This window comes from Myotis myotis, unplaced genomic scaffold (genome assembly GCF_014108235.1).
Source record: "Myotis myotis isolate mMyoMyo1 unplaced genomic scaffold, mMyoMyo1.p scaffold_m19_p_8, whole genome shotgun sequence".
Classification (NCBI taxonomy): Eukaryota; Metazoa; Chordata; class Mammalia; order Chiroptera; family Vespertilionidae; genus Myotis; species Myotis myotis.
In genome coordinates, this window is record NW_023416390.1 from 62,341,614 (window position 1) to 62,362,891 (window position 21,278).

Consider the following 21,278-nt stretch of genomic DNA (forward strand, 5'->3'; position numbering starts at 1 on the left):
ACCCTGGGCCTCCTAACGAGTTACCTGTTCTGTTTAAACATTTGGTGACTGTAATTCTTTTCTTCTTCTTTTTGCCTTTTTGGATCCATTGGACACATGTAGGTCTTGTACAAAGAAAATATGGGGAAAGCCACCCCAACCCCTGTCACTCCAGAGATGCAGAGAGTCAAACGCAATCAAGAGAACATTAGCTCGGTATTGTCTTGAGAAAGTGCTTTTATTTTTGCAAAGTAACCCCTGCCATTTGGCCTGCTCCTAACTCCATCCCAGGTTAAAGGCAAACCACATGCCAGTTTTCTAGAACCTTCTCTAAATGTCATACTACACTTAGAATGGCCATTAACTGGCTTTAAGCTTTCCTCTTGAGAGCTATCCTCACTAATAATAATAGATTAAACATGGGGTTTTCTCACCCAAATTGCATTATAGTTAATAGCCTGAAGATTGCCGCCTAGTGACTTTCGGGTCCAACTTTGTATCTCACAGGTGTTATACAAAGACAACCTGGGCAAAGCGACCCCGACACCCTTTACTCCTGAGATGGAAAGAGTCAAACGCAACCAAGAAAACTTTAGCTCGGTATTTCAGAGAGGAGAAAAGAAATTGCTACACTTTTTAACAAGCCTGGCAAAGATGGTTATACCACTAATTTATCTCACTGTTTTCCCCAAACTTTTGTTTATCCATTAAAATTCTTCTTTACCTGCTTAAAAACAACAAACCAACCCCTCCAGCCCAAACGTCACCTTGTGCTTCATACAATAACATTTTAATGGCTTTATCTTCCTGAGGTGTTTCTCATCGAGTGTGATATAATTGAGCCATAACACCAGCTAGCTGATGGTTTTCAGAAATGGTTTTCTGCTCTCTGATGTCTGGATACTCTCTTGGCTCCTCTAGGTGTTGTACAAAGAGAACATGAGAAAAGCAACTCCGACACCTGTTACTCCAGAGATGGAGAGAGCTAAGCGCAACCAAGAAAACATTAGCTCGGTATTTTCTAGGATTACAAAAAAAAAAAAAAGGAATGCAACAACTTGGACAATAACATTTTAACTTCATAAAAATGTGCACTTTCTTATTCCACTGAAAATTTACACTAAAATTAACACAACTGTGCTTTTAAATTCCAAATGATCATGCTAAGACATAACAAGTTAATTGCCAACGTTTTCTGCCCCTTTTCCTTTCCTCTGAGGTAGTTTTGCGTAACCACCTGTAACAAATTGACTTCCTAACACCTCCAGTCTTCAGCTTTCCTTTCCTTTTAAGGTATCCTAGGAAACAGGTAATACTCTGAAATGGATGCCTTCTCTGGTTTTGATGTTTTGGGTTTTTTGTGTCTGGAGGACTTTGATTTCTGTATTTGCATATGGGTTTATAAAATCTTGACATAAACCTACAAAAAAACCCTGCGTACTTGTTTTGAAGGATAGTTCTTTCAAATGTCAGTAGCACATTTAGCACCAAATACTATCTGATACGCTGGTGCTACAGTTCCCAGCAAATTCAAGAGAACACTTCCTTCCTTTTCCCTTCAAAATTATACTGTGCCTCTTCTCCTTTGAAAATGAAAGTTACATTTTCAAAGTCAAAACAGATCCTCCCGGATGCGAGCCCTGCCCACCCATCCTCACGCTAACCTGCTCCATGTTATCCATGGGTCTTGCTGGGTCCTTTCGGACTCAAGCTTCCCTCCCAGCTCCTTCCACCCCCCACCCCCCCCCCCCCCCCCTCCCCCCCCCCCCCCGTTGGAGAGGGTTTGAGGCTTCAGAGTGAGGACAGTACCATGGACCTGTGCTCATTCGTTTTTTCTCCTCCGGCAGGTTCTTTATTCCGATAGCTTCCGGAAACAAATACAAGGCAAAGCTGCCTATGTCTTGGACACCCCGGAGATGAGACGAGTGAGAGAGACCCAACGCCACATCTCAACAGTGAGTCGGGAACTCTCTAGGATTGGTGGGCACACGGGGCAAAGGAAATGATCCACCCTCATGTTTTCACAAAACGAATTCATGACATTTCAGGTGAAATATCATGAAGACTTTGAGAAGCACAAGGGTTGCTTCACACCGGTGGTGACAGACCCTATCACAGAACGAGTGAAGAAGAACACACAGGACTTCAGTGACATTAACTACAGAGGGATTCAGAGAAAAGTGGTGCAAATGGAACAAAAACGGAATGACCAGGATCAGGAGACTATTACAGGTGACTGAGCCACAGTGGGAAATCGACTTGAAGCTAAGGGGGTAGAGGAACAGAAGTGAGTTATCTATAGGGGGCAAAGGATAAAGGACCTCAATTTGTGTTTCATTAGGTGTGAAAGAAAACCTCTATTATTTCATGACTTGCAAGCCTGACCTCTCTTCTTTATGCTTTGATCTCCTCTGAGGAGGAGACACGACGAGAGCCTAAGCTAAATCAATCCTCCTATGATTAAGTTCGTACCTAGCTCTCTAAATCTTTGAGAGAGTCCAAGAACATCTGCTCTGACCCTTCATCTCGCTTTCAGGTTTACGTGTCTGGCGTACTAATCCTGGCTCAGTTTTTGACTATGACCCAGCAGAAGACAACATTCAATCCCGAAGCTTACACATGATTAACGGTACGTTATGCCACAAAAGGATCACAGCAAAAATATCACCATTTAGTGGGCTAGAGTCAATGACTTTCTGAAGTTCCTTTCCTCAAGGGTTTTCAGTTACCCGACTTGCCCATTCAGCATAAAAACACCTTGACAAGTGGGCCAAACTCATGTCTAGTCAAGTTTCACTGCCTCAGTGTAAGTCTCCCTCAGGGTAAGTCTTTCTGAGAGAAATAATGAAAACAATACATAGGCAAAGGGAAGAGAGAATGGATTTGATCTTTAGCGACTTTCTGAATTGTCTTATGTCAAAGATTAGTCATTCCATTAAAGAGGTCACACGCATGCCTTTATGCCTTCTGTTCATGTTAAAAAGTCAAATAACAGGTAGTGCCCGTCCTCAAAGGATCTACACTCTAGTTTCCTGATGAAGAGAGACGAGTAAACCAGTGGTTACTCCCTGACAGTAGTTTGAAGGGTCTGCACAGAGGTCATGGGAACACAGAGAAAAAGCATCTACACTGACGTGGAAGTTAGGGAGGACTTTCTGGAGAAGGCGAAGTTGGAGTGTGAGTGTGAATATGACCATGTGTTCATCTTGGTGAGGCAGGAAAATGGGCTGCAGGGCGGGAAGGAGCAGTCTCAGGGCCACTCTGGGATGGCCAGCCTTGCTGTGCCACTTCCCTATCACCTGCCTTTTGGTAATTAAACTGTTCTCTGGAAAATGAGGATGACACAATATGTCATCAGTGCTTTGGGGGTTTCATCCATGGAAAGCTACTTCAGACCGTGCTTGGTAACAAACAAACAAAAAGCAACGGAGATTCAAATACTGCCGGGGATTCCTGCCAACAACGTTTCACCTCTGATCCTCCTCAAAATCTCACCTCCCCAGCCCAAGCTCAGCGCCGGAGCCGGGAACAGTCGCGATCAGCCAGTGCTCTGAGCGTCAGTGGCGGCGAGGAGAAGTCTGAGCACTCAGAAGGGGCAGACCACCACCTGTCCACCTACAGCAATGGCGGCATCTTCTTCTCTGCAACCTCAACAGGTACAAGGGGAGGGGGTGGGGTGGAGGGGGCGCTGACTCAGCAGGTCAGCCAGCTCACTGGCAGTTACTATAACAGAAGCTTTGAGTAATAAATAAATAAATAAATCTGGATTCTTTCTTCTTTTCCTTCTCCTCCTCCTCCTCCTCCTCCTCCTCCTCCTCCTCCTCCTTCTTCTTCTTAAAAAATATTTTAATTGACAAAGGAACAGAGAGGGAGAGATAGAAACATCAATGATGAGAGAGAATCATTGATTGGCTGCGAGCCTGCAACCTGGGCATAAGACCTTGACCAGAATCAAACCCGGGACCTTTCAGTCTGCAGTCTGATGCTCTATCCACCGAGCCAAACAGGCTAGGGCTGGATTCTTTCTTCTAATGAGAAAAGACTAGAATTGTGGAGGGGGCACATGAGTTAGATGTTTCATTTCTCCTTTCTTGGAAATTATTATTTTTAAATTATGGGGAAAGCCAGCACTGTTCAGCAGCTAAACATAGATTTAATGATATCTGGCTATATCTTCTTCTTATAAACTATTTCTTCCTTCCTTTCAGCTTACAAACATGCAAAAACCACAGAGCTCCCACAACAACGATCATCTTCAGTTGCCACCCAACAGACAACGGTATCCTCTATCCCATCTCACCCATCTACTGCTGGAGTAAGTAAATAATAAAGAACTTACTCAAATCATTCTTACTTTTTTGATATGTACAAAAATAATGATAGGCATTCTGATATTTTTTTGCACTACACTTCCTACTTTATATGATGCTTTTTTTTTTTTACAACACATCTTAGGTTAATAGCAATATCAGAAAACCTTCATTACAAAACTAAAACTAATTATAAAGTAGTATTCAATGATTTAAAACAAAACAAAACAAAAAAAACAAAGCAAATGATTAGTTTGGGCTCTTTGGTCCCACCCACTACCTTAAACTAAGATATTTGCTATTTGGTATCATTATTCAAGAATATATATCTGTATGCACATCACACATATGAACATGTCATATCTTAGACCTCTCCTGTTAATATATATATTGAAAAGTTAAGTCAAATCATGTTCACAATTCACCAGACTACTTCAAAACTCTCAATTTAAGACCCTGGATCTTATTCATAATAGCACAAACACATAATTATTTAGGATTGAAATGAATATTTGTATGAAGAAAACTATCTACTAAAAGATGTAAATGAAGATCTAAAAAGTATTGAGACCCATTATATTTCAGAAGGAATCTTGTAAGGATGTCATATCTCCTAAAATAAATCCATAAATTCAAGGCAATCAAAATCCCAAAAGCATTTTTAAAATGTTGTATGTTAAGCCTAAAATTTATTTGAAAGAGTAAAGATGCAAGAATAACCAAGTGAATTTTGAAAATGACAATAGGAAAGGACTTAACCATGTTAAAGGAAAACAAAGCTATCATAATTAAATATGGATTTAGCATGGGGATAGATTTTTGAAAAAGATAAAGTCCAGGGAGGGTGGAGGGTGGAAGGTGGAGGTGGAAGACAGTATAGGGGGAATAAATGGTGACGGGGAAAAATTTTTTAAAAAGATAAAGCCCAAAAATGGACCCTAAAATAATTATGTCAGCATACTACTGGTGTATGCTCCCAAATTCCCAAAGTGAGAGATACCTGCAATATTGTTATGGTTTTTCAAATTCTTCTCCAAACACAAGTTTGACCTCCTCCAAAGGGGGAAAAAAAGTCCACATATGAACAAGTCCACATATTTCACATGAACCCATATCCATAGTACATTATTAACATACTGTGAAGTTCATCATTTGAAATGTACAATTCCATTGAATTTTAGTTCATTTACAGAGTTGTTCAACAGACCACAATGCAATTTTAGAACATTTTCATCACCCTAAAAAATACCCTGTATCCATCAGCAGTCACTCCCCATCCTGGGTCTTTCCCTCCATCTTCTATCCAATGTGAGGCATCCACTAATGTACTTTCTGTCATATATACTTGCCTCTATGTACATATTGACATTTCATATAAATGAAATCACACAGTAGTGGTCTTTGTGACTGGCTTCTTTTACTTAATGTTTTGAAGTTCATCCATGTTGTATCAGTACTTCATTCCTTTTTATTGCCAAATAATATTCCATTTGTATGGAAATACCACTTTTTAAAAAATGCATTCATCTTGGTGGGCATGCATGAGTTTTTTTTGGTTGTTATGAATAATACTAATGTGAATGAATAAGTGTATACAAGTTATTGGATGGACATACGTTTTTATTGCTCTTGGGTCTACCCCTAGGAGCAGAATTGCTGGATTATATGGGAACTCTGTTTAACATGGGAAGAACACCCATAACTGTTTTCCAAAATGGCTGCACATTTTACATTCTCATCAGCAGTTTAGGAAGGTTCCGATTTCTCCACATCTTCCCCAACACCTGTTACTTTCTTTTTGCTCATCACCATTTTGGTGTGTGAGAGGTTGTATTTCATCCCTATTTTGATTTGCAATTCCCTGGTGACTCGTGATGTTGTGCATCTTTTCATGAGCTTATTGGTTCTATGTATACTTCTTTGGGAGAATTCAGATCCTTTGCCCCCACCTTTTGTGTGTGTGTGTGGGGAGGGGCGTATTGAACTATAGTTCTTTAGATATTTTGAATAGTAATCCCTTATCAGATATATGGTTTGCAAATATTTTCTCCTATTTTGTGAGTTGTCTTTTTTACTTCATTGTTGGTGGTTGTACATTCTCTTTTGGGCAACTTAAGTTTATGGAGTAAGTCATAGGAGACCTTAAAATTGAGAGTTTGGGTTAATTGTTGCAAATCTAACATATCTCACCTCTTTTCTTTCCATCCTCACAAATAGAAAATCTTCCGCGCCATGTACGACTACATGGCTGCTGATGCTGATGAGGTGTCCTTCAAGGATGGAGATGCTATAGTAAATGTTCAAGCTATAGATGAAGGTTGGATGTATGGCACTGTGCAGAGGACCGGCAGGACCGGCATGCTCCCAGCCAACTATGTTGAAGCTATTTAGGCATTTCAAAGCATCATGCCTGCCTACAGGACCTACAAATCCTGCAGTCAGGATTTCAGTTTAGACTCTCCACTATTGCCAAGTTCTCAAGCCACCCAATGATTTTTCTGTGTCCATATGATTTATGGTTGTACCATCTTTCAATTTGTTCATATATGAACCTAAACAATTCTCCAGTAAAAAAGTTTGCATGACTAATCTGTCCAGTTATTAAGCTGGCTTACTTCCTCATTATCTTCTGGACTTGCACATAAGACAAAGGACAACACGAAATCCATAGGTTCATCATTTTTTAAATTGCCACTATCAAACTTTCTTTTGGGTTTTAAAATCAAGTTTAATTTCAGAATAGACATTTTAAAAGTTTCTGCGATGTTTTATTATTGCTGTATCAACCCATTTCTCCATTATGAAAACGTTTAACATTATTTTCTAAAACGTGAATATATAAACGTTAAAGGGAAAATAGCAGAGATGTCCACCTTTTCTGTGCTTACTGAATGCTGATGCTTTTATTTCTAATCCAGTTCTGAAGTTATAAGCTGTTAGTCAATATAAACTGGTATAAGCTAGCAACTAATAAAATATATAATTCTGCAATAAATGCCACTGATGGAATGAGATTTATTATTTTTCAATCCTCACCCAATGATATTTTCTCTATTGATTTTTAGAGCGAGTGGAAGAGAGAGGGAGAAACGGAGAGAAACACTGATGTGAGAGAGACACATCAATTGGTTGCCTCCCACAAGCCCCCGACAAGGGCCGGGAGCCTGCAACTGAGGTACGTGCACTTGACTGGAATCGAACCCAGGGCCCTTCAGTCCACAGGCCAACGCTCTATTTACTGAGCAAAACCGGCTAGGGCAGCATTATTTATCTTTAATAGTTTTATGACGATCTGCAAATAAACATTTCAATAAAACAAACATTTCACTAAAAAAATTAAACAAAAAAAATGTACTGTTAAAAATGCACAAGCATAGATTTTTATCAAAACTCTATCCATACTTGTGTTCCACAAGCTTCCTTTATGGCTCAGCTTATAAAGTTTTAGAAACAGTGTTGGATCCAATCCTAACCTTGGGGATCTTTCTCTGCTGAATCCCCTGGGCTGGCTTTAGCCGACAAAGGCATTAAGTGGGCAAAAGGTGGAGTGCCAGCCAATGATGGCTTAATGCTCAAGTTAGCAGAGTATCCTTTCTTAAAAAGAAAAGACCTGTCCATATTACTTTAGAGCTGTAGTAATATTGCTGCCCTCATGAGGCAGGATACAGTAGGTCCTCGGGTTGCATTGGAGAGCGGTTCCTACGGTGCCACATAACGCGATTTTCGCCGTAAGTGGGAACCCACCTACGTAAGCACCTATGTCACTCACATGGAGCACATACACAGCAGTAATGAAGTGAAACAGTAAAAATTTAAAAGATAATAATTCCTGACCTTTACTTGTGTGTGGTCAATAATAAAAAACATAAAGTACATATGTACTTACGTCGAAATGAAGGAACCTTTTTAAAAAAAATAAATAAATGGGAGATGGCAATGTAACCATGAAACGACGTACATCGAGTCCAATGTAACCCGAGGACTGCCTGTAGTAAGACGCCAGGAAAATTCCTTGGCAAATGGGATGGGGACACTGAGACAGCTGATTCACACTGGCCACACCCAGTACCCTGACCCCCTGCTTCCTTCTCCCTTGCATGACCACTTTCTTGACATTAAGCCCTCAGGCCTATGAGGTTCTGATCAGTATCAAATAATCTTAGGAACAAAGCCTCCAGTCTGTTGATCAGAGACAGAGTTTTGGTCAAATTAGGGGCAACATCTAGGCGTCAGTTGTTTCAGTTCCAGGCCCAGAAAAGCAACAAAACCAGATGAAGGAACACTATGACTGACAGCAGGACCAGATGCAATGACTAATGACCCCCTACCTTAGCAATGACCAATCAGTAGAGACCATGATCCTAACCTTATACTTTCACTTTCTCTCCCGCGCCGCCTGCCCCCCGCCCCCCCTCTGCCCCATACAGGGAGAGAAAGAAACATCGATGTGAGACATCAATTGGTTGCCTTCCCATATGTGCCCAACTAGGATTGAACCTACCATCTAGGTACTGTGTCCTGACTGGGAATCAAACCCCAACCTTTTGATATAAGGGACGATACTCCAACCAAGCCTCTCTGGCCAGGGCTATACCTCTCTCTCTCTCTCTCAAGCTTGCCTGTGCTTTCTTTCTTCAGGCATGTATCTTTGCTTTCTTTTTCCTAAGCTCTAAGGGTCACACAAGACTTGCAACCAGAGGAGTAGTGGGCAGCAGCAGCTCATCCCAGGCTAATCCTCTGAACCTGTTTCCAAGAACCCTTCTTTTGTCGTTGTAACTTACTTCCTGAGTCTACACAGTCCAGCTGGCTCACTTCTTCTGCCTCTTTCTAAAAGGCCAAAGCAGTTCTCTGGCCGGCCTGCTCAAATCTCCTTAGAGTGCACTCTCACTTTGCATGCTAAATAAACTTCTAGCACTAGAATTCTTGGCTCTGAATTCTTTCTTCGAAGAACTCAAGAACCGAGAGCCGACATTGCTGGGGTGGGGGGGCGCAGTGGCGCAGACTCTGCTAGGACTCTGGGCAGTCCACCATGTCTGTCACATCAGCCTCCTGCGGCATCTGGGGTTTGTCCAGGGCCATGGCTCAGCATGCAGAGCCTGCACACTACATTTAGATGGTGGGCCAGCCTGTGGGCATCATAGTGGTGTAGTGTCCACAGACTTCTTAATGTGTCTGAGACTCAGGGAGTACACTAGTGAAGAGTGCCCACACTTGCAAATGATCTGCGACTACACCTGTTTGCTAGGCACTATGTGAGATGCTGCGGCTTGAGTGATGAACAAGAGACAATTGGTGTCCTCATTAAACTTACAGATCCTAGAAAAAGGCAGACCATTCCTAAGCAGCCTAATGGTGGAGAGAGCCACTCTCCCCCTCCCAAGTCTTCAATCTTCACTTAAACTGGGTTAAAAGAGGTTAAGCTGGGCAACAATCCCATTGTACACTAGTTTTTTCCCCTAAATTTGGGGAACATTCAAAGCATATGCTCAGTTACAATAAATGTTTTAGTTTTTAAATTCCCTATTCACTTCGAAAAGCTGCCCAGGAACTTTATAGTTGCTATTCAAAAAAAACAACAGATATAACCTTTATCTAATTTTAGTTTTTTAAAAGCTTCAATTAAAAAATTTCAACATATACAAAGGTTGAGAATTCTACTCTACCCATCTCCTAGCCTCAAGTTATCAACTCAGGGTTAACCTTGTTCTCTTTCCCCCACCAATGCTTTCCTCCCACTACCTTGTGGGATTCCTAGTAATCACATTTCCTAAAAATTAAATTGTAATTGACACACTTTAAAACACTATCTAAGTTCAACATTCCTCTTCATTCCACTTTGTAGCCATCTGTTAGGGCCCCCATTTTTGTCAGTGCATTAACACTGGAGAAGTCCTTTGTGTGACTAGAAATTCATGTCATATTCAAAAGGTTGTAACGGAAATAAATGTCTATAGATTACACTCAAGCCAGAACTCAACTCAGCTCTCTCAATGACCAGGGCTCCCAGGTACTACTCAATGCCACTCCCTTGTGAAATGTGTTATGGATTTTTGCTTTCTCCGCGCCCCCCCGCCCCCCACACACACCTTAAAATGTGACCTTATCAATAGGTAATTGCAGAAATTAGTTAGGATGAGGTCCTAAGGTTAGGCCCCGATTCAATGGAGCTTGTGCCTTTCTAAGAGGGAAATTTGGACAAGTAGACAAACACATAGGGAGAACATGTGATGAGAGCAGAGCTTGGGGCAATACTTCTACATGCCAGGAAAGCCAAGAAGTGCCAACAAACCACCAGAAGCTAGGAGGCAGAGGCATGGAACAGTTTTCCACACAGCCTTAAAGAACACTTTATCTCAGAGTCTAGAACTGGGACAGCAAATTTGCCGTTTAAGCCACTGTCTGTGGCTGTTATAGCAACCATAATAAACTGATGTTACCTTTCAACATCACCAAGTCTATTTCTTTCTTTTTTTTTAATTTAAAAATATGGATTAAAAAGTGTGTGGAACCCATAAAACAGAAAACCTATAGTTAAAAACAGGCCATAAAAGGAGGCAACAATGAATGGTTCATGTGTTTGTAGAGGAATACAATGTTTACTTTAAGTTGGTATTTGCATTATGCTGTTCTTCAATTCAGGTCTCATTAAAATAATAAATGAATAAAAACCCAAAACCAAACAAACAAGTACCATTATGGTTTAGTTTTTATACTTTTATTTCAGATTAAAGTGCATTTCTTTAAAATGTTTCAATGTCCAGTTTCAATTGGCAAGTGGTAACAACTCAGTAGGTCATGAAAATTTTTACTGTGAAATCATAAGGTTTTTCCCTCCCTCAATCCAGTCTTGAACCTGAAAATATACTATTAGTATAGGTCCAGCTGCTGCAAACATTGTATAAAGCATTACACAGATAAAACTGACTACACCCTTATTTCCGATCTACTAATGCAGTTAACTGAGGAATGAACAGGTACTTCTATGAGGTTTCAACTTAAGTCATTTAACTTACCAAATATAAATACTTTCTGGATGCAAAACTAAGCTCTCTTAGAAAGTTTACCAAGTCATCAGAACAAAAATATTACAGGGCTAATAAATGTCTGATTTGACTTTTCTTGTCTTTCTCTAAGTGCATATTAGTCAAGTCTATCCACAGGAGGTAGTTTGAAAGCAATGGAATTACTCAACACAGAAAACAAACTGTGACTTAACCCATTAGTGCCAGATGCCTTCCTCTGACACATCATGGTTCCTTAATATCCATGGCAAACACATTTACTATATTTTAAGATTAAGGAAAAAATGTTTCCTAAAAGTACTAGTATCTTCTAGAATATGTGTACTTGCACAATAAGAAAACATAAATGGAATAGGGGAACCCATTTTATAAAATACAACCTAAATAACAGCAACAGGATTAAGAAATTAAGGAAGCTAGATCCTCTTCCCACCAGCTAGAAGCAAATAACCAAACGGACTACATGGCATGTGTGAACAAAAAAACTATCCTTTGTAACAGGAATCGGTAAACTCTACGTAAGGGCCAGACAGTAAATGCTAGGTAATTCAGGTCAATCTGTCAGACCATTCAATTCTGCTGCTGTAGCAGAAAGGCCACCAAAGATAGTATGTAAAAACATAGCTGTATCCCAATAAAATCTTATAGACACTGAATATTAACTTCATAAATTTTCTTGTCAAAATATTTTTTCAACCATTTAGAAAATGTAAAAACCATTCACTCATAGGATTTATACAAAAACAGGTGTCCAGCTGTAGTTTATCATCCCCTGATCTATGAAAACATACTAGTTAAGACTGCCATCTTTGTTCTTATATTCAAAACTGATTCTGTGTTCTCAATTCCATTTTTCTATTACAAAGTTCCCATTCTATAAAAATAAATTCTTTATAAGTATTGCTATTCAATTAAGTATGAAAATAACTGCTACACTATATTCATTTTCAGTTCCATGACAATATTATGAAGGTCAGCTTTCTAGTTACATGCATTTTATCTATTTAAGAAATAATGCTGCCTCTTGTTGGAAATTTTATCACTTATCAGTGCATCAATCGCTATCAGCATATAAACCTGCTGTCTAATAAGCACAATTTTACCCACAATTACAAATCAGTACACTGTGGCCTAAAGGTAATGCTTCCTCGGCTATGAGAACAAAAGCTAGGTAGGTTATTTTTCTTCTCTGTGACATTCATTTAAATACTGCCTTCAAACTTATACTCTCAGGTAAAAAAAAAATATTATCTTCCATTCTAATAGTATATTGCAGGGGAGTAAGCATTTATACAGCTTGGCAATTCATGTTCGGTTTTAACTGTTCTTTGGTGAAGGGTTTGTCATGTAAAGAAAAAATTGTAAGACCACACTGTAAAATTTAGCATTATATTCCAGAGAACTGCATAAACACTCAATTCTGTTAAGACTACTGTTCCATTAAATATCTATACATCTTCAAATCCAAATGACTCATATTTTAATGTATACTTTCAAAAGCAATATACAAAGCCTGACATTTGATATATTAGTTGGGCCATTACAAGCCACACAGCCCAGATTTGTTCATAGATCAAGTGGTCAATAAATCTTGATAAAACCATTTAGTAAGTACATCACTTAACTTCTGGCTACCTTTTCTTAAATGCTTTGGATGAGGGTAGATCTTATAAAAAGAATACTGAAATATGGGAGGGAAATACAGTGTCTTAACAGAATGCCAAGAAACACTCATGTTTAGAGAATCAACTCTGTCTTTCAAACTCTATTTTGCAATTTTCAACCGTGTAACTTAACAATAAAGACACAGGATGTCTTCAGTACAATGTCAAGGCAGATCTATCACACATAACTTACTTTGGCATTGCTAACTTCAGTGCCATTTTAATCTTTGGGGTGTTCTATTTTCAATGTTTATAAATAAAATAATGAAGTCCTGTAACTTAGAAGGCAAGATTCATTTAGAAACTAAATGCCATCGCCAATATTTTAAAATTTACTTTAATATTTAAAGAAATCAGAACATAATCCAAGACTCATTTGTCCAAACTGCTTAATAAGATTTTTATAATGTCAAACACTTAACTATCTGCCTACTTAAATTGGAAAGTTACTTTTAAAAAAAGACCAGCTTTTATTTTTTGTGACAGTAACTACAAGGACTTAAATCAGCTTGGGCTATCCAAACCTAACTCACCCCTTGAAGCCTCTTCAGCCTCTCTAGGAAAGTGCAGTCCACAGACATCACTATTTAGTATGTCATGTGGAAGTTTTTGAGAAATGAAGGATTGTGCCCCACCACAGACATACTGAATCAGAATCTGCATTTTCACACATACATGCAAATTTGAGAAACACTGTTAAAAGTCAAAACTTCCACTGTTTGTATACAAAGTACAAGACCTTTCTAAAAACTTGAGAATAAATTGGACATGGGTTGTACTAATGATAATGAGTTAACAGTTTCTCTCCTACTCACTCAAGTCTTAATCTAATAATGTTAACAACTGATCTCCCTATAAAGTGATAATAAAGAATAATTCTTACTGAATTACCAAGTGGCATTAAGGGAAAACATGACCTGGCCCTACTAACTCCTGTTCAAGTTCAACTAAGCTAGCATTTTAAACAGTTCTTATTTTTTAATTTTTCTCATTCCTTATTACCCTTTTTTAAAAATTCTACTTGTATACTTTACACACACACACACACCCCATTTCCCCTCCAACTTTGTTTCTTGCCCTGCCACTTTTACTTTAGGCAATATACAATCTCACATGCTTTGCAGTCATGATTCTTAAATATATCAGAATCCCTGACTACTTTCAAGCTATACATAAAAAGAACTACCATGCTCTTATTGTTCAGATTTAAGTCTTATTTTTTTACCATATTATCAAACAGCATTATCACTAAAATTGACTCATCCTTTTACTATATGGATTTAAAGCAAAAGCCGCACACCATTCAACAATGGCTTCCAAACTTGTTCAAGCAGCAGAGCACCTTCAATGGGCTCACTCAAATATTGAAAATTTAAATTCACTATGAAATCCATTTTGGAACATAAAAAATCTTACTATGTTTCTGAATGCAACTTGAGTATTACTGTCATGTTTTATTAACCATTAGAAAATATTTGAAAAAGCTAAGTTAACTTTAATATGAAGCAACACAATGTAGTTAATTAAGGAACATTAATGCATTTTGCTACTCGGGAAAATTTTCAGAAAATTTCAAGGCAAGAATATTTTAAGGAAGGTTCCTCAGAGGTAAACTTATAACTATATCAACAACGATGACTTAGCAAACTGATTTTTGTCCTCAAATATTTTAAAACATATCCTTGCTGAATCATAAATGTTATAAATTAATACCTATGCTAGTATCAAATTCAGTGACTTAAGTGAATGGTAATCATTTTGGCCCCATTTTCTGCTATACTGTTCACTTCCCCAAAAATTTCATTCCATCACCTAGTTCACACAAACATTAAAATATGTAGTCAGGAAATGTAATTTTGACTCATTTGAAGCACACATACACACCTGTCCACTAAAAACGTATATGCCTCTTTACTGTCAAATATTATTTGGGAAATGATAGACAATACAAAAATATTCTTATATTTCATTAGTTATTGCTTCAAGCTACAATCCTCAATTCAATGGCCCCAGAATTTCTTTAAAAACCATCCTTGGTATAAAAACTTCAAACTTAGACCCCAAAATATTTGTAATGACCATGGATTTACAATTATAAAAGACACTAATGTTTTTTTGTGGCTGACTGGTGGCCCCCTTCTGAATATAGAAGCGAATTAGACACAAACATTAAACTCTCTACATTTTGAAGAATGTGTGCCTTTTCAAGTAGGGGTTAGTTCTGAATAAAGCGTGAAACTGAGATTGCTCACTCATTCTATTCAGAGAACAAATGAGACATTCTCATTATGAATTAAAAAAACAAATAGGGAAGTCAGGCACTAATGTTAGTAAAATTCACAAATGTTTTAAATATATACACCCTATTTTTGAAAAGTAGGCAAAACACACATATTTCAAAAAAATAGTTTAAAATTTCTTCCAAGTTTGCTTTAGGTGCAGGTGAAAAGAGCAGATAAACTAGATTTCTTATAGTCCAAGTTGTAATGAAAATACTCGAACTCTCCTATTAAAAAGAAATGCAATGAGGCATGCTTTCTAGTGGCTGATACTCTCTTTCAAAAGACAAAAAAAAAGTATAGATATGACAAGTAAAACTGTCATGTAACACTTTCTCATTTCTATTAACTTTACTCATTTTGGTTACTTAAGAAAATAAACCTATGTTTTAACTGAGACTATTAACTAAGTACAAAACTATTTGCTGTTTCATTTGTAAATACAGAATATTACAAACATCTGCATCAAGTCCACAAAGCACTTCTATTGTCCATACTAATATCTCAGTATTTAATATATACAAAATAGTTTCTATTACACAAAAGTATTCACAAGAAGCTTCAGAAACACACAATTAACGAAAGCTGAAATTTATAAATTAAAAACATTGTAATCTATACATAATGTACAAGTAGTTGTGCATTTTTAAATCAGTACTATATCCCAAAGAGTCAATTTTCACAGGAAAATGCTGTTGTACAAATATTTGCTAATGCAAATAAATGAATGGTATATATATCTTAGTAAAGTCTGCTTTAATACTTTAACCCAAAACCTGAAACTTCTGGTTTTTCTTAAAAGTTGTCCATAGTTGAAATCGGTGAAAAACAATAATTCTTTTACATCGCACATACAGTATATTTTACCAAGACCAGATTTCTTAAACCTTAGGCACAACAAATATAAATTTTTAAAAAAATCAAGTATAAACACCTTTTATCAGTCAGCAAAAAATCCAAATAAAAAATTTCAATTTTACTTCAAATAAAATATTTTTCATAAAATGTTTAATCTGAATATGCATGAGTTTAAGTGAAATAAATGCTTGTTTCTAGTTTTTGCTTTCACATTTTAGTAAATTTAAAATTTTAGAAAAATAATGCATAGCAGCCAATAAAATATGTAATATCAAAAAATCATCTTACATAATGAACTTACAAAATTGAACTTAATCATTGCCCTTCAGGTTCTGAAATGTTACCAATTTTGCAAACATTCAGTCTGAAATTGTGCCATATTTCAGAACTTATTTTATGAAATAACAAACTCAGTGAAGTTTTTTTTAAAGTTTCAACTTTGTCTTAAAATACTAAACAGAATTATCATGAGCTGGTGACCTCCAACGCGACTGCAGATTTTTTATTATAGTGTTTGCCATGCTACCAAGTTTCTCGTGCATTTCAAATAGTTGGCTTCCTGAATAATTATGGAGATTCTCTGAATCCAGCTGAAGAGCAAGTGCACTGACCTGTGCCACAAGATTTTTAGATAATGGAGTTTCTAAAGCAACAGGATCAACTAAATCTAAAAAAAAAGGGAAAAAGTATGATTAGATTTATTTCAGGTAAAACATAAGTTGTATATATTGCCGCTCAAGGTAATATAAAGTCTAAGTGCCTAGGTTTGAATATTGAAAATGCAGGCTGAGGTATGTAACCATGTTCCTAAAGAGAACTGCCAACAGGAAAATCTAACATAGCTTATTCTGTGCCACTGAAGAAATCGCCAGACTTACTTCATTTTCATTAAAAGTATGGCCAGAATACAATGTTCATATCCTTATTGGAGTAGAGTTGACAATTATAGAAAAGCAACTGAATATACTTGAAGTAAAACAATTATTTTTCATGTACTTGGTAACTAGCACAAAAGAAAAACTTGTGTAATTCACAGGCATGGTCAAATTAAAGCTAAAAGCGTAACAAAACAATTCAAGAAAGTCAACTGATCTATAAATAAAGTTGTCCTACTCTGCTAAAATATACCTGAGGCAAGTCCTTCTTCATCAGCAGAGAGAGGTTTATTTTCTGTTCCATTTACTGTTTTTTCAGAAATATCAAAAACTGGAATTTCTTCTAGTCCACGAGATTTCACCTTGATTAAACATTCAGGTCAGTAAAAAACAAAATCAACAAATGGAAAGTTACTCTTACTAGGACCAACAACAGTACTAACACCAAAACAGAATCTGACAGCCCATCACGTGATTATTAGCTTAGCTAATATTGCTAAGAAACTATGTTCTAATAACATGCCCAAAAAAGCCTACAAATGAGCTTTGAAAATATGTGCAGTGAAAGTCAGTCACAAAACACCACAGGTTTATATGACCCCACTTTTATGAGATGTCTATAATAGGCAAATCTACTGAGAAAAAAGATTAGTGGTTGCCATGGGGTTGGAAATGAAGAGTGACTGCTAATAACTTTAAGAGTTTTTTCTGGAGTAATAAAAATGTTCTAAAATTAAGACTGCAGTTGTGATTGTGTAAGTTTATAAATATACTAAAAACAAAAACACACACAAATCACTGAAGTGTGTGTGTGGGGGAGGGGGAGCAGTGAATTTTATGGTATGTGGATTGTCTCAATAAAGCAGTTTTTAAAAAATTACATGTTTCAGAGACAATTCTCAGGGCCCATGGAACACAGAAAATACTTAAGAAACTAAATTTTTGATCTATAAAACTAAAAATTACTAATAAAGTATTTGGGTTTTTAAAAACTAACAAATGTATTTAAAAATCACAACACAAATTAATGCTAATTCTAGGACTTTCAAGTAGTTAGCAAATTCTAGTCTCAAAGATTCTAATCTAGAATACTGATTTTCATCTTTAACAGACCCTATTTTCCATTCACTCACAATTCTGAATGTCAATGTATATAAAGAGTCTCTGAATGGGTTTTAGGAGTCTATGAACCTTTCTGAAATAATATATAAAATTTTCCATATATTTTTATAGGGGGAAGAATATTGGCTTTCATTAGAAATTCTGAAAACATCCATGACCCACAATGTTTATGTGTAAAAAGGTTGGGTATCAAAATCAAAATACTGTTAAACAAAAAACCTGCAAGATTTTTATAAACGTTTGGATTTTAACATCTAGGTTTTAAGAACCGCAGCCATGGAATTCAATAGCCAGTTTTGTATAAATGAAAGAGATAAGGTAGTAGGAGAACAGAATTCAAAGAATTGAGAGGTACACTGCACAAGAACAGTTCAAAATAAATGAGAAAAACTTCTCTGTGGAATTATAGCGTGATCTTTTAAGTTACTCCTGAGGGAAGGGAAGAAAAGGTGTCATGAAATGCGTGTACAATTTAAGTACAAACTGTGTAACTGTACTGCTAGATCATTTACAATTACGCACTGCTTAATAACAGGGATACAATCTGAGAAATGTGTTAGCAATTTTGTCACTGTGAGAATATCATAGTATACTCACACAAACCTACATGGCATAGCCTACTACATAAATGGCTACATGGTATATTCTATTGCTTCTAGGCTACAGCATGTTACTGCACACAAAAATGAGATTAAACCAAGTAAAATGATGCAATCACAAATGTAGTTAGGAGACTGCTGATGGGGTAACATGGCAAACTTTCACAGCAAACCATCTTTTACATAAGTAGGAAGAGTACATACTTTTTTTTTTTTAAATTTATTTCTTTGATTTCAGAGAGGAAGGGAGGAGAGACAGAAACATCAATGATGAGAGAGAATCATTGATTGGCTGCCTCCTGCACACCCCCTACTGGGGAACGAGCCCGAAACCCAGGCATGTGCCCTCGGCCGGAATCGAACCTGGGACCCTTTAGTCCGCAGGCTGACGCTCTATCCACTGAGCCAAGCTGGCTAGGGCAGGAAGAGCACATTCTAAATAACAACCAAGTTTAGTAAATATGTAAACCAGCAACACAGTCATTCATATTATCAAGTATTATGTGCTGTACACATAATAACATGTGCTACATTTTTATGACTGTGTTGTGCAGTGCGTTTGTTCACACCAGCATTATTACAAACACATAAGTAATGCATTTACACTATGACATCAATAGGTGATAGAAATTTTCAGTTCCACTATTATCTTATCAAACCACTGCTGTATATGCAGTCTGTTGTTGACCAAAAGATTGGTATGTGACACAGGGTTGTGTTTATACATGATTTATAACTGACATCTAAGTTTTTACCTGTTGCTCATGATATACTCTGAGAGCCTTTTTTACATTGGACACTTTTGGAGAGCGGATAGGAAGAGTTTTAATTTCAGATGCTGTAAGAGTACTCAAATCACCAATTGTTCTTATATTCTTGGCTCTAATGAGTTGTCCCAGTCCTCTTGCCCTGAACAGACAATAAAAAAAAGGTAGAACATTATTATATAGTTTTATATTTACTCTATTTGTGAGAGTCTATCTAGGTGAATTTCCTAATTTAAGTTCAACCATGCTGAATTTATATATGCCCACCTAACCTACTGTGAAGACTGACACTGAACATATAAATTAAAACATAAAATTTTCATCTGATGTGTATGCCTGGTTTAAGCAATAGTATTGGAATCAGACTAAGCCTAATGTGTGCTTCATGCTTACTAACATGATGACTGACTTTGATGAATTAACCTTTGTAAAGTTCATCTTATAAAGTGGAAATAACACTACTATTCTTACAGGGTTTATATTATGATTAAATAAGATAATGTATATAAAAGAGTTCAGCATGGCACATAGAAAATAAGCACACAATTATCTTAGCCATTGTGATAAATGCTTCTCTTATTGTCCTTTCTGGCCCATCTTCCCAGCTGAATTTTTATTTCTAAAATATGTATAAAGGTGCATATAAAAGCAATTCTAAATATGAGAACTTTGATAATTTAAATAGTTTTCTTAAATAAGGGGCAACTTTAAGAATATGCCAGAAGCCTAATCACTTACCACATGTTTGAAGTAATCTGAGGTAAAATAATATCAACTGGTGCCATACAGTTTACCAAAGCTGGGTAAACACTTTCTGTTGGGCATGGTATGGATTCTTTAGCCATTTCTGTAATCTTAGAATAAATTTCAAAAGCCGTTAAATACACATCACCTCACTAAACATGAAAAAAAAAAGTTGCATTAAAACTAAAGCACTTCTTACTAAACATTTCTTTGAGCTCTTAAATTTAGGGCTACGTGATCCTGGGAACAGAAATCCTTTGCTTGAAGTGGTATTATGCTAGATAGGAGAGAAAAAAAAACTCAGAACCCTAGTTAACTATAAATTTACAACTCTATTTTCACAATTTAGAATACGGTAATTTCTTAATACTTTCTAAAAATCTATAATGTAATAAACTATATAATCAATTACTTGCTGGATCATCATTGCCTTTTATAACCTGTTCATGTCTGTTTACCAAGTGGCAGAAAAAGAATATATCTTATCCAAACAAGTTTTGTTCCTTAGTTAATTTTAAGACAAACTATACAATGCAATTCTGTCTGCATACATACGTGTATTTTAAAGCCTACAGCTTACCTTAGATTGTGCAGTAGGTGAAGTTTTAACACCTTTTACTATGGGAGAACTATTTGAAGAATGGGCCCTAACAAGAGAACATCGCCTATCAATGTCATCTGCCAATCCTGCTTGATATATTGGATCTGCAAAGGAGACTCGGCGAACCTAAAAACACAGGTCATGTTTTTATTTAACAAAATTAAAGTCAAAAAATAACACCATAAATTCTCAGTATAAGGTTACCCAAAAATAGAGTGTGGGTTTAGAAGCTTAAATTATTTCACTAGAAATCAAGTGTACGTATATAGCTGTAGTTTTTCCTAATGACTGCTTTCACAAATAGCACAGGTCATTCCAATGATCTAGTTCTATAGCAGTGGTCGGCAAACTGCGGCTCGTGAGCCACATGCGGCTCTTTGGCCCCTTGAGTGTGGCTCTTCCACAAATACCATGTGGGAGCGCACATGTACAGTGCGACTGAAACTTTGTGGCCCATG

At 36.9% G+C, this 21,278-nt stretch overlaps 2 protein-coding genes across 35 annotated transcripts in view; one reads left to right on the plus strand and one right to left on the minus strand.

Annotated features, from left to right (window-relative positions):
* Positions 1–7,298, plus strand: part of NEB (nebulin) — a 194,171-nt gene extending 186,873 nt beyond the window's left edge. For 18 of the 27 annotated variants that reach the window (XM_036319262.1, XM_036319265.1, XM_036319264.1 and 15 more), the window contains 9 exons: positions 103–195; positions 487–579; positions 901–993; positions 1,827–1,934; positions 2,028–2,211; positions 2,516–2,608; positions 3,483–3,635; positions 4,188–4,294; positions 6,507–7,298. In XM_036319262.1, the coding sequence (XP_036175155.1) occupies positions 103–195; positions 487–579; positions 901–993; positions 1,827–1,934; positions 2,028–2,211; positions 2,516–2,608; positions 3,483–3,635; positions 4,188–4,294; positions 6,507–6,680 (1,098 nt within the window). In that variant the 3' untranslated portion in view covers positions 6,681–7,298. The remainder of the gene's footprint in view (positions 1–102; positions 196–486; positions 580–900; positions 994–1,826; positions 1,935–2,027; positions 2,212–2,515; positions 2,609–3,482; positions 3,636–4,187; positions 4,295–6,506) is intronic. The other 9 variants (XM_036319266.1, XM_036319276.1, XM_036319280.1 and 6 more) reach the window with 3 other exon arrangements.
* A 3,690-nt stretch (positions 7,299–10,988) lies between these two features.
* The window catches only part of RIF1 (replication timing regulatory factor 1), a 61,827-nt gene continuing 51,537 nt past the window's right edge, over positions 10,989–21,278 (minus strand). For 5 of the 8 annotated variants that reach the window (XM_036318660.1, XM_036318664.1, XM_036318663.1 and 2 more), the window contains 6 exons: positions 20,800–20,946; positions 20,419–20,496; positions 20,214–20,329; positions 19,464–19,617; positions 17,241–17,349; positions 10,989–16,779 (listed from right to left, as the gene is read on the minus strand). In XM_036318660.1, coding sequence (XP_036174553.1) covers positions 16,565–16,779; positions 17,241–17,349; positions 19,464–19,617; positions 20,214–20,329; positions 20,419–20,496; positions 20,800–20,946 — 819 coding nt within the window. In that variant the 3' untranslated portion in view covers positions 10,989–16,564. The remainder of the gene's footprint in view (positions 16,780–17,240; positions 17,350–19,463; positions 19,618–20,213; positions 20,330–20,418; positions 20,497–20,799; positions 20,947–21,278) is intronic. The other 3 variants (XM_036318661.1, XM_036318659.1, XM_036318662.1) reach the window with 2 other exon arrangements.